This window comes from Nyctereutes procyonoides, unplaced genomic scaffold (genome assembly GCF_905146905.1).
Source record: "Nyctereutes procyonoides isolate TBG_1078 unplaced genomic scaffold, NYPRO_anot_genome, whole genome shotgun sequence".
Taxonomy (NCBI): Eukaryota; Metazoa; Chordata; class Mammalia; order Carnivora; family Canidae; genus Nyctereutes; species Nyctereutes procyonoides.
In genome coordinates this window covers 1,466,689-1,482,949 of record NW_026575151.1, presented here as the reverse complement: position 1 = coordinate 1,482,949, position 16,261 = coordinate 1,466,689, and the positions used below count along the sequence as shown (strand labels likewise).

Genomic DNA, 16,261 nt, shown 5'->3' with positions numbered 1-16,261 from the left:
AAGAATTTCATGCTCCACCAACTGAGCCAGCCAGGCACCCCCAGTATGGTATGTTCAAAGGGAGAAGTTGAGCATCAGTGAGTTAATATAGGTATAACTTTGTGCATAAGTTTTCAAATATCCTTGCACCCTGCAAAATTGCTCAGTAGAAATAACAGGGCTTACAGGCAAAGCAAGATAGACCCCTCAAAACCAATGCAGTTTTGTAGCCAAAGCCCTAATAGAAAAGTGGTTGCTACCTTAGATCACGTGGATCAACCAGGCAAGCAGCTTCTGGAGAGGACCAGGAGAATATGGAAATGTACAAAACAAAAGGGTAGAAATCTGTTTACAGTCTATAATGAGCGGATTGGTAGTACTAAGATAACACATATGCAAGTAGGGCTGTCTCAGGTGGGCATCCAGGGCAGCAGGACCCACCAGAAGCTGGCTGAAACTGCGACTTTGGGGGTTGCTCTGGGTATAAGAACACCTTTATTTCTTAAAATAAACCACCGGGTGGCTTAGTTGGTTAAACATCTGCCTGGCTCAGGTCATGATCTCAGGGTCCTGGGACAGAGCCCTGTATCAAGCTCCTTGCTCGGCGGGGAACCTGCTTCTCCAACTCTGCCCCTCCCCCCACTTGTTCCTTGTCTCTCTCTAATCAATAAAATCTTTTAAAAATTTATAAAAATAAATTTTAAAATAAAGCTAAAGGGCTCTTGCTAACCAGTTCAGCTGTTGACCTGAGATTTGTTTTTCCTTCTCTCTGAAGGTTATAATTCTGCTCCTAGCACATCAACCCCTGACAGGCAGAAACCATGTATTAGCTCATCAGCTAGTCTACATTATATCATTCCCCTTGTCACTAAATGCATTTGAACTAATTTACATTTCCGAAGTGCCCATTGCTGCAGAACAGACTCTTTGGGAGAAGCATCTAGAATTAAAATTAATTATAATTAATTGCTAAATTAAGTGAGCACTGGAAATACTAGCTTTATTTTTATTTATGTATTTTTTATTTTTATTTATGTATTTTTACTAGATTTACATACATTTCATTGACCAGTACTACTAACCAGCAATTTGGATTGCTTTGCCTAGGAGAACTGAGACTTTAAACTTAATCAGGGATTTTAGGCTATGGGTTAAGGTGTAAGATTTCTCTGGTCTTTCATTTGTCAGAATTCTTGTTGTTTGTATTTTTAGGACACTTCAGTTGGCACTCAGTATCCTGTCATATTCAGTCATTTTCCATTTATCTTTAATATTCTGTCAAAAATCAAACTACTGTATGCAGATTCACTTTTAAAAATACAGGTAGGTATGCCTATTTCTTTGTTTTCATTAACAAATCAGATGACAAAAGTCTTCTGAAGTGTATAATATTTGAGGGGTTGATAACCTTGAAACCAATGGTTATTAAATTCACATAGCTTAGACTCTAATGAGGTTGGAAAGAAAGACTGTCATAATTTGACTGGCTTGGCCTTCAGGCATTTTAGGGCCTCGGTAGCAAAGGCTAGTGCATAGACAACTGACCTAGTTTGTAGAGTTTTTACCTTGAGATTGAGCCCTGTATACAGGTCTCTGTATGGTACTCAGAGGCATAGCAGTCTTGGGCTTGATTGGGATTAGCAAACCAATATTTAAGAAGCCCAGTCTAATTAAAAAACGTAACAGCGGGAATAGAGGTGACAGGATTCTTGAAATACGGACACACATAAATGGCTGGTCCTCTAATGATGCCACAATAAAGATTTGTTGCAAGTATAATCTTTTCAGTGAACTATCATGAGGTGCGTTGGGTTTGTTTATCAACATATCCAAAAAGTGATTTTGAACTTAAAACTGGACAATTGAAAATGCCTCCAGGAATGTAAAGTGCCCAAGAGTGTTAGCTCTTACTGTTGCTTTTTTGTATGCATCCAGTTATTTCTATGTATGAATAATATTCAATTATATGTCATAACAGTAGTTACTTTCATATAATGCAGTTAACTATTATAAAACAAAATGGGAAATTGACTTATGAATATGACCGTTAATGAAATACTTAACAGGAAAATGAGATACAAGAATTTTATTTATCTTTAGCTCTTCTCTTCTAATTTTAAACACACCTCCAGAAATAATTTTATAGATCTAGTATTTGCTTTTTCATTGTTTTGACAAGAGTCTTAGGCTTTTAATGGACTCAAATTGCCATTTGGTCAGATAGATAATCTGTGTGTGTGTGTGTGTGTGTGTCTCTGTCTCATATAACTTCTTAGATTATCTGTGCCCTAAAGTCTCTTGTTGGATTTTCCTCCTAGAATACAATATCTTTAGAGAGGTGTCTCATACCTGAATTTTCCTGCAGCATGCTTTGTTTCTGAACTTCTTTTCCAAATGAGGTTATGTTCAGTACACTGTTTCAGTGTTTGCTATTCCTCTGTTAGCCTAATGATGGTAATTAGCTTTGGTAACTGAAGTATTAATAATTGTGTTTGCAGGATAAAGTGGATGAATGGGGCCCACAGTTGGTCGGTCACTTTCCTGCTTATGCTGGTTGTCTCCACAAAGCTTTTTTTCTTTTTAGCTTTTCATTTCTTAGGTGTTTCTTTGGCTCACTCAGGTGGATGCTGAATGTATAGCTTCTCTCCCGTGGCTTATGTAAAAAATAAGGCTCTTTTCTTAAATGTTCATGACAAGCACTCATAATAAATTGAACCAGTTTATTCCACTTCATAAATTCCCACTTAGAACAAATGGTGAGATGAATGAAACATTTCTGTTTTTCTAGGAGAAGAAATTTAGAGCTTGCATGCGGTTGGCTGGAATTATGGAACAAGGAAGGTCCGAATTAGCTTTGCTGCCCACTTTTAATCTAACAGTCAGAAGGAGTCACTTGATTGAGGATGTTTTGAATCACCTAAATCAATTTGAGAATGAAGATCTGAGGAGGGAGTTAATGGTAAAGTATAATTCTTCATGTTTTTGCTGCTGAGAGAAGGAAGACATAAAAGGATGTAACAGTGGGTCTTCCAGAGAAGAAATTCTCTCCCTTGGCCACAGAGCCTGTTTTAGAGTTCCCCCTAATTCCTCGCTTACCTGTGAATTTCAGGGAATAACTGCAGGTACTTGGTACTCTCGGGCTAAGGAGCAGCGGGTGAAAAGTTTGTCCTCCCCCAGCCTGGGTAGGTAGAAAGTCCAGAACTAGCCCTAAGAAGTCCAGTCCCTCCTGAGGCCTGATGTAGCCTGGCTAGTCACCCGCTGTGAAAGGTGCCAGTGAGATGAGGTTGACCTAGAGGAGATTTGACAGTTTGTTTCTGCTCTCATCCAGGCACCCAGATTGGTTTGTGAAAAAGAAAACTTCCTCTTTATTGACTATATAGTTTTTTGAGGGTATTACTGTCGAAATCCCCATGTTCTGAAACATAAATGATCTCTGGTTTAGTTACTATATAACTTGTCTTATTAGTAGAAATTTGACACAGATTAATAATAATATCTTATAAATCTAGTGAAAGTTTTCCTTGGCCCAAGAACATTGTGAATGCTTCATGAGTACTTGTATAACCCTTTCAGTGGCACTGTGTGGAGGGTTGTTTTTCCTTCATTTTGCTGATTGGGAAACTGAGGTGTAGAACAATTAGGTGACTTATCCAAGAGCAATACAACTGAGAAGTATCAGAGCCAAGATTTGGGTCCAGCTCTTAGGCTCCAGACTTCCCACTTAATCACAACAATGATGGGTCTGATGATATTTATTAAGTGTTTTTTGGTAGGAGACTCTAGTTTATCACTTAGCCTACTCAGATTAAAGAATGACTTGACTGAAGTTTAAGACACTATTTTAAAAGTATGTTGTGGGGCACCTGAGTGGCTTGGTCATTAAGGGTCCGACTTTTGGTTTCGGCTTGGGTCCTGATCTCAGGGTGGGATTGAGCCCCACTCTGGGCTCCTTGCTCAGTGTGGAGTCTGCTTGAGTTTCTCTCCCCCTCTGTCCTTTCACTCATTTTCTCTCTCTCTCTCTGTCTTTAAAATGAATGAATAAATATATTTTTTTAAAAAAAAGCCTGTTGTACTAGGGGTTGCAGTTAAAGGTAGCATTTCCACATATTTTTACACATAGGTAATTAAAAAAAAATCTAACAAACTCATTATGTGAATCTTACTTGTGCTGGCCAGCCAGTCCATGAGTTATTTTAGTTCTACTTTCATGTTTCATACATCCATTTAAAAATTTTGGATAACGTTTGATGAGCAGCTGCCACTTTCCAGACTGTGAGGCGTTTTGCATGTGTTACTCTTTTTTTTTTATAATCTCGTGAGGAAGAGGAAAATGGAGGTTTTGTGAGATGAAGGAACTTGCCCATAAGAAGGAACAGAGTAAGGATTTGACACCTGGTCTTTTTTTTTTTTAGATTGTGTTTATTTATTTGGAGAGAAGGGGCAAGGGTAAGGGAGAGGGACAGAGGATCTGAACCGAATGCAGAGCCTGACAGGCTTGATCCCACGACCGTGAGATCATGACCTGAGCCCAAACCAAGAGTCAGATGCTTAATCTACTAAGCCACCCAGGTGCCCCAACACCTGGTATATAAAGGTTTTGAATAATTCACTGAAGTTTGAAACTTGCATGTCTAGAAAATAGAAGAGCCATTCATCTAATTAAACCAGTAAAAGCTTTTGGGGAAGTGCCCGCAGAACATCCTGATGGGAATGTTGAGCAGGCCTTTGGACAGGAGTGTGTGTCAATCAGGAGAGAAGATAAGTGGATACAAAGGTTAAATGCCTACAGATGATAAGTAGAGTTTAAAGAGAAGTCAACCATCCAGGGAAAAAGCAGAAAGGATGGAAGTACCAGCACAAAACTGCAGGAAATTCTAGTATTAAAGGAGCAGGAAAAAGAGATAAAAACCTGATTAATCCTTTATAAGAGAAAGCAAGGGAGAAAAGAATGTGAAGAAAGAAGAATGATCAGAGGTGTAAAATGGGTTCATGAAATCGAGAGGAGACATGAGAACAGGTTCTTGGTCCTCTTGAAGAGAACACTTAGGTAGAGAAATAGGTTTGGAAGTTGGTACACCTGATTCTCCAGAATTTGGCAATCTAGAGTAGAAGCCGGTATTGTCCATATTGGAGACAGTGGTGTTGAGATATTTTTCTTCCTTTAAGAATAAGAGAGACTGGGATGCCTGGGTGACTCAGCGGTTGAACGTCTGTCTTCTGCCTAGGGCGTGATCCCACAGTCCCAGGATCCAGTCCTACATCGGGCTCCCTGCATGGAGCCTGCTTCTCCCTCTGCCTGTGTCTCTGCCTCTCTCTCTGTGTTTCTCATGAATAGGTAAATAAAATTAAAAAAAAAAAAAAGAATAAGAGAGACCTTAACACATTTGTACACCAAAATGAGGGATTCTAAGAAGGAAAGGTAGGAATGAGTGAGTATTTGAAGGAGCAGAGATGGGTTATGGTAGAATTATCCTAGGGAGGGTTTGGTGTCAACAGGTGCCTTCTCAAGGAGTAAATAGCTAAGCCAATAGATGACTTATATGTGCTCTGGTTTTTCAGTCTTTGAAAATCCAACTGTTTTTTATTTCTTTATGTTTATTTTTATTTTACTTAGCATACCTTATTAAATGATGATGCTGATTGAGGTCAGCTTAGTAGCTAAAGACATCAGGCTCTGAGACTTGAAAGATAGACATAGGATTAAATCTAGGCTGCACCCCCTTAGCCCTGTGTGACCTTGGGGAAGTTAATATTTAAATTCTTTTTTTAAAAGATTTTATTTATTTATTCATGAGAGACACACACACAGACCAGAGACACAGGCAGAGGGAGAAGCAGGCTCCATGCAGGGAGCCTGACGTGGGACTCAGTCCCGGGTCTCCAGGATCATACCCTGGGCTGAAAGCGGCACTAAACTGCTGAGCCACCTGTGCTGCCCATAATATTTAAATTCTTGAAGCTTCATCACCTCATAGAATTAATGTGAAGATTATATGGTGATACGAGTAAGATGCTTACCATGGTGCTTGCCACATACTTGGTTCCACAAATAATGCTCGCTCTTAGTATTACTAAATGAGCCTTAATACATAGCAATACAGAGCCCTGGAAGTGATATATTATTTGTTCTGTTTCCTCAGGTATCATTTAGTGGAGAAATTGGACATGACTCTGGAGGAGTCAAGGTAGAGTTTTTCCACTGTCTGTTTGAGGAGATGACCCGGCCAGAATATGGGATGTTCACATACCCTGAGGATGCTTCCTACATGTGGTTTCCCGTCACAGTAAGTCCTCTCATCTTTGGTTATGGTTATTATGACAGAAAAGGCAAAAAAAAAAAAAAAAAAAAGGGAGGTGGTATGTCACATACCATTGAAAATTAGGTTATATAGACTGTTTTAGGAGAGGAGTTATTGATACATATAATTATGGAAATAATCTTCAACTTTAATAAGGTGATTATTTTCTTTTTTATTATTTTTTTATTTTTTTAGGTGATTATTTTCTTAACCCAGAGTCCCCTTTCCCTGGGTTTCCATTTCCGCCCACATAGGAATATTTAAGCAGTAAATGTTTCTGATAATTTATAAAATGTATGGATAAAAAGAAAACCCTTCCTTTCCCAGGCACCCATTTTTTGTTGAGTTTTATTTTTCACAGCGAAGTTGAAAATTTCTTTACAAATTTTCATTTAAAAGGCTATATAGAGCAGCCTGGGTGGCTCAGCGGTTTGAGTGCCTGCCTTCGGCCTAGGGCATGATCCTGGAGTCCCGGGATCGAGTCCCACATCGGGCTCCCTGCATGGAGCCTGCTTCTTCCCCTGCATGTGTCTCTGCCTCTCTCTCTCTCTCTTATGAATAAATAAATAAAATATTTTTTTAAAAAAAAGCTGTATGAAAAGAAATTGTGAAAACTTCAGTTTATGAGGATTGCTGAGCCTAATGTGATTCTATTTATGTCTCTGTGGCAGAGATTTAAATTGACTAAATTGACTGCACATAAACTCTATACTCTTATTACAAGCTTTTTTTTTTTTTAAGATTTTAAGAGAGGGAGAGTGTGCACAAGCAGGGTGAGGGGCAGATGGAGAGGGAGAAAGAGAATCTCAAGCAGACTGCCCACTGAACGTGGAGCCAGATGCGGGGCTCAATCTGAAATCAGGAGTCGGATGGTCAACCGACTGAGCCACCAGGGTTCACCCACTCAGTTTTAATTTTTGATTTGACTTTGTAAAAGAGAGAAAAGGTTTACCTAATATAAATATTCCATTTTACTTGTAAAAATGATAACACATTAAGTCTTTTTTTCTCTTTTCAGCCTAAATTTGAGAAGAAGAGATACTTCTTCTTTGGTGTTCTGTGTGGACTTTCCTTATTCAATTTCAATGTTGCCAACATCCCTTTCCCACTTGCCCTGTTTAAGAAACTTTTGGACCAGACTCCATCACTGGAAGACTTAAAAGAACTTAGTCCTGTTTTGGGAAAGTAAGTAAACATAGTTCTTTTTCTAGAACTCCACCTAATATGTTTTTGAATACTGGAATACCTTGTTTTATTACTTTGTTGTCCTTTACCCATGATAGCATTTTTTATAAATTGAAGGTTTGTGGCAGCTCTGTGTCAAGCCATTTTTCCAACAGCATTTGCTCACTTTGTGTCTCTGTGTCACATTTTGGTAATTCTCACAAATTTTTCCATTACTGTTTTATTTGTTATGGTGACCTGTGATCTGTGATTACAACTCCTTGAGAGCTAAGAGGATAGTGAGCATTTTTATCAATAAAGTATTTTTAAGTTAATTAAAAGTATGTGTGCACATTGTTTTTTAGATATAATGCTGTTGCATACTTAATAGACTACAATAGGTATAAACATAACTTTTATAAGCACTGGGAAACCAAATCATTGTTTTGACTTGCTCTGTTAGGATAACTGCTTTATTATGGTGGTCTGGAACCAAACCTGCAGTAACTCCAAGGTGTTCCTGTAAATAATTAAAGCACATACCTCAATAGTATTTTCATGTTCAACAGTAACATCCTATGTACTTTAAATTTATACGTATCATACGTATAAATTTATATGTATATAGTAACATTCTACATACAGTAAATTTATTCAATTATAATTTTGGGAAGAATTGTTGGATAATTAACTTTCTCAAATTAAGAAAAGTTGTTTCATTCTCAACGCTGGCATTAATCTTTGACCTTTATTTGTGTAGAAACAGTCATGGACAGAGCACAGGTTATATACTATGATGTGAAATCTGCAAGTGATATTTATTTTAAACCTTGTTTCTTATCATCTTTATTTTTTATTTTTTTATTTTTTAAAGATTTTATTTATTTACTCATGGGAGACAGAGAGAGGCAGACACAGGCAGAGGGAGAAGTAGGCTTTCTGCAGGGAGCCTGATGTGGGACTCAATCCCAGGAATGATCCTGGCCCAGGATCATGACCTGAGCCAAAGGCTTAACCACAAGCCACCCAGGCGCCCTATATCATGACCTTTAAAGTGAAAACTTACTTCTGCGTTAAAAAGTCAGGCTACCACCTCAGAAAAAATATTGGTAATAAAAGTGGTAATATTCCTGCTGTATAAGGAGTTCCCACATATCCATAAGAAAAATAGACAGTAAAAAAAAAAAAAATAGACAGTATACAAGAAGGCAACCTACAAAAGAAGTACCAGAATGGCTTAATTTCCCCAGTCACCCTGGAACATTGATGAAACTCAGAAGCTAATTTGTGCTTCAAATTGACAGTAGTTGGAAGTACTGATGCTATATAGTGTTCACAAGGGTTTGGGAAAAGTTTTGCTGTAATTTCATGGATTAGTGGTGGACATAAGAATTGGTGATTCCTTTTCAGAGAACAGTGTGGTAATACTTAACCGAATCACAAATGTATTTGCCCCTTTGGCCTAGCAGTTCTGTCTCTAGACATTGTTTTAGGAAGAATACAACGTTGCAAAATTTTCCAAACTAATGTATATTGTATTATATAGTTCATAATGTGCAGAATGCTAAATGTTCTTTTAGTAAGGGAATTCTATACTTTTGGTATATTTATGTAATAGAACCCTATGTAGATTTTTAAAAGAATGAGAACAGTAGTATGATATTTTTTTTTCTTTTGAGAAAGCAAGTGGGGCACAAAGGGCAGAGGGAAAGGGAAAGAGAGACTCTCAAGTAGGCTGCGCATAGTCAGTGCAGAGCCCGATGCAGGACTCAAGCTCATGACCTAGATCATGACCTGAGCTGAAATCAAGTCAGGCACCTAATAGAATGAGCCACACAGGCACACCAATTCTATTATTATTATCTGCCTTTCACAGATGAGGAAACAAACACAGTTTGGGTAACTTGTCCCAGACCCCATAGTGACAGAACCATGAATTGAACACAGTGATGCTCCAGTGTGGCATCCAGTTAATCATTATACTAACTATACTAATAAGGAAAAAATAGGAAACGCACAAGATTTGGAGAGGAGGAGATAAGTTTATTTTACTAAAACAGTGAAAATGATCTAAATAATCCTTTTGCATCAGAAGACTTAATACACATCAACTTAGTAAATGTGAAGATCGTTAAATCTGTATCAGTGTTTCTCATACCTTTAGGTCTTAAGACTTAAGAATTTTTAGAAAGCTGTATTAGTTTAGAACAGTATAATATGGGTGCAGGTTTTCAATGGAACAAAAGTAAGAGTTCAGACACTGACCCCTGCACCTATGGAACTTGTGAGAGGTAGCATATTAGATTAATGGGAACAGGAGTATTGTCAGTTCATGCATATGGGGAGAAATGAGGGCTGATAGCTTATGCCGTCTATAAAAATCAACTTCATGTGGATGAAAGACCAATATAATGCAGGAATGTTGAAAATATGGACAAATATCTTTCTCACCTTGGGAATCTTAAGACATAAAAAGTACCAACATTAAAGGAAAGATTGATAAGTCTAACTGTAATAGATTAAAGAATTCATCTGTTCTTCATGAGATACCTTAACAAAAGGGCAGTAACACCCCTCAGACTGGTATTTGTAACATACTTTAGGATAGAAGAGGTATCCATATAGGTAGGTATAAAATATTGGCAATGTTTTAAGAGGTAGGTTCGTAAGTATTCTTCATAAAAACATCCATAAATAAGCCCATAAGCCATATGTGGACAGATAATGACAAGAGTATCATGAACCAAGTATTATCATGAATCCAGTTTTGTCAGCTGAGTTCCCATCACTCTTCTTCTTCTTACCGCCCACCCCCCAAAAACCTACAATGAATACAATATGGTCTGTTCATCACAATGCTGTAATGAAAAATCCGGCTCTCCTTGTGCCCTTACAGTTTCTGCACATAGCTCTCCGTACTTTAGGTGAGACTTTCATCAGCATATCTTGCCTACTAATCTCAGGGTTTATTGACAGTAATGTCTCAGCTTTACATCCCATAATGCCTGCTGCATGGGATGCTTAATAAATGTTTATTGAATGAATACATGAGAGAATGAGCAAATACAACGAAACCTGTGACTTTAAAAATATGTATGAAGTACCATAGGACAATAGAAGATAAGAGATATAAAAAGACTGGCTACCCATGCTGATAGAATCTATATTCTCACAGATGCCTTAAACAGTTAAGGTAGTCAAATTTCACAGCAGTCTTAAGCTTGATCATATCGGGACAGTAGATAAAGAGAAGGTCCTTTGACCTTCTTATTCCTCAGATTCCCTAAGTGATAACCTGATATTTAAAAGATTATTTGTTCTGTAAGTACAGTTCAAAAGCTTAAATAAAGGTAACACCAATTTGAATGAGTTCCAGTATCAGTAAATACATTATCAGTCCTTTTCTGTTTTTTTTTTTTTTTTTTTTTTAAGGTTTATTTATTTTATACAGAGAGAGGCCAGAAACATAGGCAGAGGAAGAAGCAGGCTCCCGGCAGGGAGCCCAGTGTGGGACTGGATCCTGAGTCCTGGGTCCTAGGATCACGCCCTGAGCTGAAGGCAGATGCTCAACCGTTGAGCCACCCATGCATTTTTATCAGTCTTTTTCTAAATAGAAACCTACAATCACTGGGTAAAGGAATTTAGGATGGAGGGAAGATTGCTTGTAGAATTGCAAATACTCATAAACTTCACACTCGTAGTTGGGGTCTGGCTGTCATTACACAGAGACATGGGCATTGTTAACTAATGACCTCTCACCTTCAGAATTATCATTGATTTGACACGTATTTTAGATGATGTATCTAGTGATCATGATTATTGACTTTAAAAAATAAAATTACTTGTTCTTTAGGAGTTTGCAGACGCTTCTGGATGATGAAGGTGATGACTTTGGAGAAGTATTTTTAATCTATTTTAATGTGAGTAATGATAAAAATGATATTACAGATCAGTTTTAATCTGACCGATCCTTAACATATTTATCTAGACACTCTTTTTAGTGAAAGGACGAATTTCTGAATTAGTGCAAAAGGTTTTTCTCTTATTTTTTATAAACTGGTCATATCAGATTTACTACATAACAAACTACATCTATACTTACAGCTTAAAAGAAAAACAGTTCATTGAGTTTCTGGACTGGGTCGACTGGCTGGGCTAGATGGTTTACATTGGCTTTGCTCATTTACCTGGTTTTGACTGGTTTATGAAGTGTGGGCTGGAACGCCTTTTCTGTTCTAGGAGTCCCCTATGCTCCAGTAGGCTAGTTGAGGTGTCTTTATAGAATGGTCTCAGGATTATAAAGAGTGGGAAGAGATGGCAAGCCTCGGCGTACAAACTTCTTTTTAAGCTTTTGCTTCTGGCAGTTCCCATTGGCCAGAGTACCTCACGTGGCCACACACCCAGATTCAAGGGCTGAAGAACTAGTCCTCAGCGTATTGCAAAGTCACACTGCAAAGGGGCTTGAATACTAGGCTGGGAAGAATTTGTGGCCACTTTTGCAAATCTGCCATACTATGTCTATACTGTATAAAGTGAATGCCGAAATGTGGCAATTTGCCAGTTTTTTTCAGTATGATAAAATAATATGTTTTGTAAAAATTCAATTTTCACTCTGCATGATATGTTGGTAATATTTTTGTGCACACTCCTTGCTAATTTTAATGACTAAAATGTGTATTTTTAGAAAATCTTGAGAGAAGTATGCTTCAAAGTGTTTTTGTTGACAATAGGTTGTTTGGGATTATTTTGGAGATGCTGAATTTATTTGTGGTTACAGGTGCATTGGGACAAAAATGATGTAGACTTAATCCCTAATGGAAGTGGCATCATTGTTGACCAGACTAACAAGTAGGTATAGAGAAGTGAAATATTTGTTTTGTTTATGCACTGTTTATGTCACTGGGCTCTAAAAATCATTTTTTAATAAAGCAGAGAGTTGATGTTATGTTGTGTGTATGTGTGTGTGTCCTGGAGTTTATATTTTGGTAGGGAAGGAAATAGCTTTCTCAGGCCTTCCCTTGCCCTCCTGTCTGGGTTTATATCACCAACTTCCCTCTCTATCCCCTTACCCTGTTTTACTTTTTCTTTTCTTTTCTTTTTTTAAAAATTTTATTTATTCATGAGAGACACAGAGAAAGGCAGACACATAGGCAGAAAGAGAAGTAGGTTCCTCACAGGGAGCCTGATGCGGGACTCGATCCCAGGACCCCGGGATCACAACCAACATGAGCCGAAGGCAGATGCTCAACCACTGAGCCACCAGGCATCCCTACTTTTTCTTTTCATATCACATACTATGTACCTTTAGGGTTTATCTGCTTATTTACTTACCTGTATTTCCTCCACTATAGCGAGCTGCATGATGGCAGGGAGTAGTCATGTTTATCATTGTATATGTAGTACCTAGAGTAGTCTACAGTGGTGCCTGGTCTGTAGCAGGCACTTAGTATTTATTAATATTACATGTTACTGTGCTGTCTTGAGTTTTCAACACCTTACCGGATACAATTTTAAAGCCATAGTTTGGGATGACACACATTCCATTGATAGTTGGTCACAGCAGCAGAGAGATACCACCAAGTGAGCATTCTGATGTAAGCTAACTATTTTTCTTTAATCTTTTAGTCTTTATTTTTTAAAAAATAACTTTTTTTTTTAAGATTTATTTATTTGTTCATGAGAGACAGAGAAAGAGAGACAAAGACACAGGCAGAGGGAGAAGCAGCAGGGAGCCCGACGTGGCACTTGATCCCGGGTCTCCAGGATCACACCCTGGACTGAAGGCAGGCGCCAAACCGCCGAGCCACCCAGGGATCCCCTAAAAAAGAACTTTGTTATTGCAGTACAACATACAGAAAAGTACACAAATACACAGATCAAGAAATGGAACATTTAAAAAAAAAAGAAATGGAACATTTTCAGCTCTGTAGTATATTTTATGAATACTCCAGTTTAGCCATAGTATTACTGTTAGACATAATGAGGTTCTCTGCCTCTTTAACAATGACTTTTTGCCTGGTCCCTTCCCTGAATTCAAGGCAAATGGCCCAAAGGGAAAGACTGTAGGTAAAATGCTGGGCTCACTTTAGAGGGCTTCCTTTTTCTCTTATTACTTCAGAGCCCTCTAGAGTCTTGACTTAGATCTAGAAGCCTGGATCTAGATGTGTTTTTGTATATTTTCTGGCTTTTTCTAGTTCTTCTCACTGGAAGGTGTTTGCTGTAAGCTACTCTATCATAGCTAGACGTAGAAATCCCCTCTGTATTTTTACTTAGCCACAAATACTGAGTAATTACTCACTGTCACAGACAATATGGAAAACCATAAAATAGGAAATTTCCCGTTTCCCAAGCCTGTTCCCCAGAGCACTGTTAGCAGGTCTCAGATTTTATTTTTCCAAACTTTTTCGGTTCTAATCTGTGTCATTTCTCTTAATTGGGTGACCTTGAGGAATTACATAATTTTACCATGTCCGTTTCTTTACTAAAATGTCCTAAAAATTTGCCCTGAGAGTTATGTGAAGATTAAATTAGATAATATATGAAAAAATTGCTTCTTGGTCTTTTAGCTAAGATCAAGTGATAATATATGAAAAATAGTCATATGCACATGGTAGGCACTGAATTGTTAGGTGTTCTAGTTCTTTATGTCTGGCCTTTTTCCACTTTCCCTGCCCTCCCTACCAGTTTCCTTCTGCAATAAGCTGAAACCATTTTTTGTTTCATTGAAGGAGAGACTATGTTTCTAAATATGTCAATTACATCTTCAACATCTCTGTGAAGGCAGTTTATGAGGAATTTCAAAGAGGATTTTACAAAGTGTGTGACAAGGATATTATTGAATTTTTCCATCCCGAAGAACTAAAAGATGTGGTTATTGGAAATACAGATTATGACTGGGAAACATTTGAAAAGGTATATCATAAAGGCCTAGAAGTTTGAATTTGAAATTCTTTCCTATTTCCTGAATACATTTTCTTCCTGCATTTTTTTTCTTTAGAATGCACATTATGAAGAAGGATATGATAATTCACATCCCACCATAGTGATGTTTTGGAAGGCTTTACACAAATTGACTTTGGAGGAAAAGAAAAAGTTCCTTGGTAAGTATAATATCAAGAGTAGATCTATAATCTTATATCCTTTTTTATGGGATAAGAAGACCTTGTTTGTCATAGCCACCATTTGCCACAAAGGCTAGTGTAAGAGCCATTCTGAGTCCAGTTGGATATTCTCCATGCCAGACTATGTGGACATAACAAATATTAATATAGGTCTTTTTTCCTGTGATTTCAACCCTGCCTGTTGCTTTCAAATGTTTCTTCAGTTCTCCATCCAAGTTAGATATTTAGTCTGCTTTCTGTATTTGTGACTCAGTTATTCAGGCACTATGGGATTAGCCATGTTTTACAATGTCATTGTCTCCAACCCATTTTATCTCCCCTTCTACATTTTGATCTCAGTTTCATGCTTCCTTGGTTGTTTTCCTGCATCTTTGCTTAATGACTTCCTCATTTTCTTGTAAAAATTTCAGTACTTATTTTTGGGGAATGTTTATCTTTTTCTTTTTGTGGATAACATGTATGTTGGAAGATACTTAGACTTCACCAGGAGCTTAGCCTGACTTTCCAATCTTAACTTTCACAAGAAATCATCATTTCAGCCAAACAGTTCCATCATCTATACATTCTTGAGTTCACCTTGTACCCTCCCACCTTCAGGCTTTCTCTGAAGTTCCTGGTCCAGCCTCCACCCTTCGCCCACTTCCTTGTTACTGCTCTGAACCTTTCCCTTTTTAATGGTCCAGCTTACTTCTGAACTCTCAGAAGTCTCTCCAGTCATCCCAGCCTGATGCTTTCTCCCTGTCCTGAATCACACACAGAATAATTTTCACTTAGGAAGCACTTAATTCCCTGGCGCTTTATCCAGTTGTCTTACACCCTTTTCTTTTTCTCCTGCTATTTGTCTTTTTCTGCACAAGAATATAATACTTGCATGGACTGTGAACTGCTTGAGGGACAACATACCAGTCCTGGATGCAGTGTAACGCAGGACTGCACGGGGTCCCTCAGTAAACGTTTTCAAATAAACCCACTTTTTTCTCTATAAACCTTGGTCTCTGGGAAGCAGACCACTCATTTCTATTCTTCTTTTTAGTGTTTCTTACAGGAACTGACAGAATTCAAGTTAAAGGCTTAAAGAACATGAAAATAACATTCTGCTGTCCTGAAAATGTGAATGAAAAAGATCCCATAAGAGCACAGACCTGTATTAGTGTCCTCTACCTCCCTAAATATTCTACGATGGAAAGAGTGGAAGAAGCCCTTCAGGTAGCCATCAACAACAGCAGAGGCTTTGGCTGATCCTGCCTCACCACATCCTTTACCTCTTTTCGGGAATCTTTTCAAAAATAAAAGTAAGAATGCAAAGATTAGTGTAAAAGTCCTGTCTGTTCGTTGTGTTCACCTGCTCTTTTAGAATCGTGTTTTTGCATGTGAGATGTGATAATGCTGTTAAAACAGGGTGACCCCAAAGCATGATGCATTAAAGACAGAACTTTGTTTCTCAGAATTGTGTGGCTGAAGTGGTGTTGCTTCTACTCCCGCTGCTCCAATAGAAGTCACAAATGACTTTCCTGTGGAAAATGTCAAGGGACGTTTCTGTCTTAAATCTTCTGTATTGCATTTGAAACCATTGGCTGCTTTCTCCTCAAAACTATCATGAACTGATGGACTTTGGCTTGTGTTTTCTTGGCTTCTTTCCCATTTCCTTTGCGTAGGTTTCTTACACTCCCCTGACCTCTCCAGTGCTAGTGTAGTCTG

The 16,261-nt window shown here is 38.0% G+C and overlaps 1 protein-coding gene across 3 annotated transcripts in view; it reads left to right on the top strand.

The window, feature by feature from the left end:
• Positions 1 to 15,961, top strand: part of HERC5 (HECT and RLD domain containing E3 ubiquitin protein ligase 5) — a 43,947-nt gene extending 27,986 nt beyond the window's left edge. For all 3 annotated transcript variants that reach the window (XM_055313004.1, XM_055313003.1, XM_055313006.1), the window contains exons 15-23: positions 1,192 to 1,302; positions 2,768 to 2,938; positions 6,120 to 6,263; positions 7,297 to 7,463; positions 11,296 to 11,362; positions 12,220 to 12,290; positions 14,171 to 14,354; positions 14,440 to 14,542; positions 15,597 to 15,961. In XM_055313004.1, the coding sequence (XP_055168979.1) occupies positions 1,192 to 1,302; positions 2,768 to 2,938; positions 6,120 to 6,263; positions 7,297 to 7,463; positions 11,296 to 11,362; positions 12,220 to 12,290; positions 14,171 to 14,354; positions 14,440 to 14,542; positions 15,597 to 15,802 (1,224 nt within the window). In that variant the 3' untranslated portion in view covers positions 15,803 to 15,961. The remainder of the gene's footprint in view (positions 1 to 1,191; positions 1,303 to 2,767; positions 2,939 to 6,119; positions 6,264 to 7,296; positions 7,464 to 11,295; positions 11,363 to 12,219; positions 12,291 to 14,170; positions 14,355 to 14,439; positions 14,543 to 15,596) is intronic.
• Positions 15,962 to 16,261: the final 300 nt, after the last annotated feature.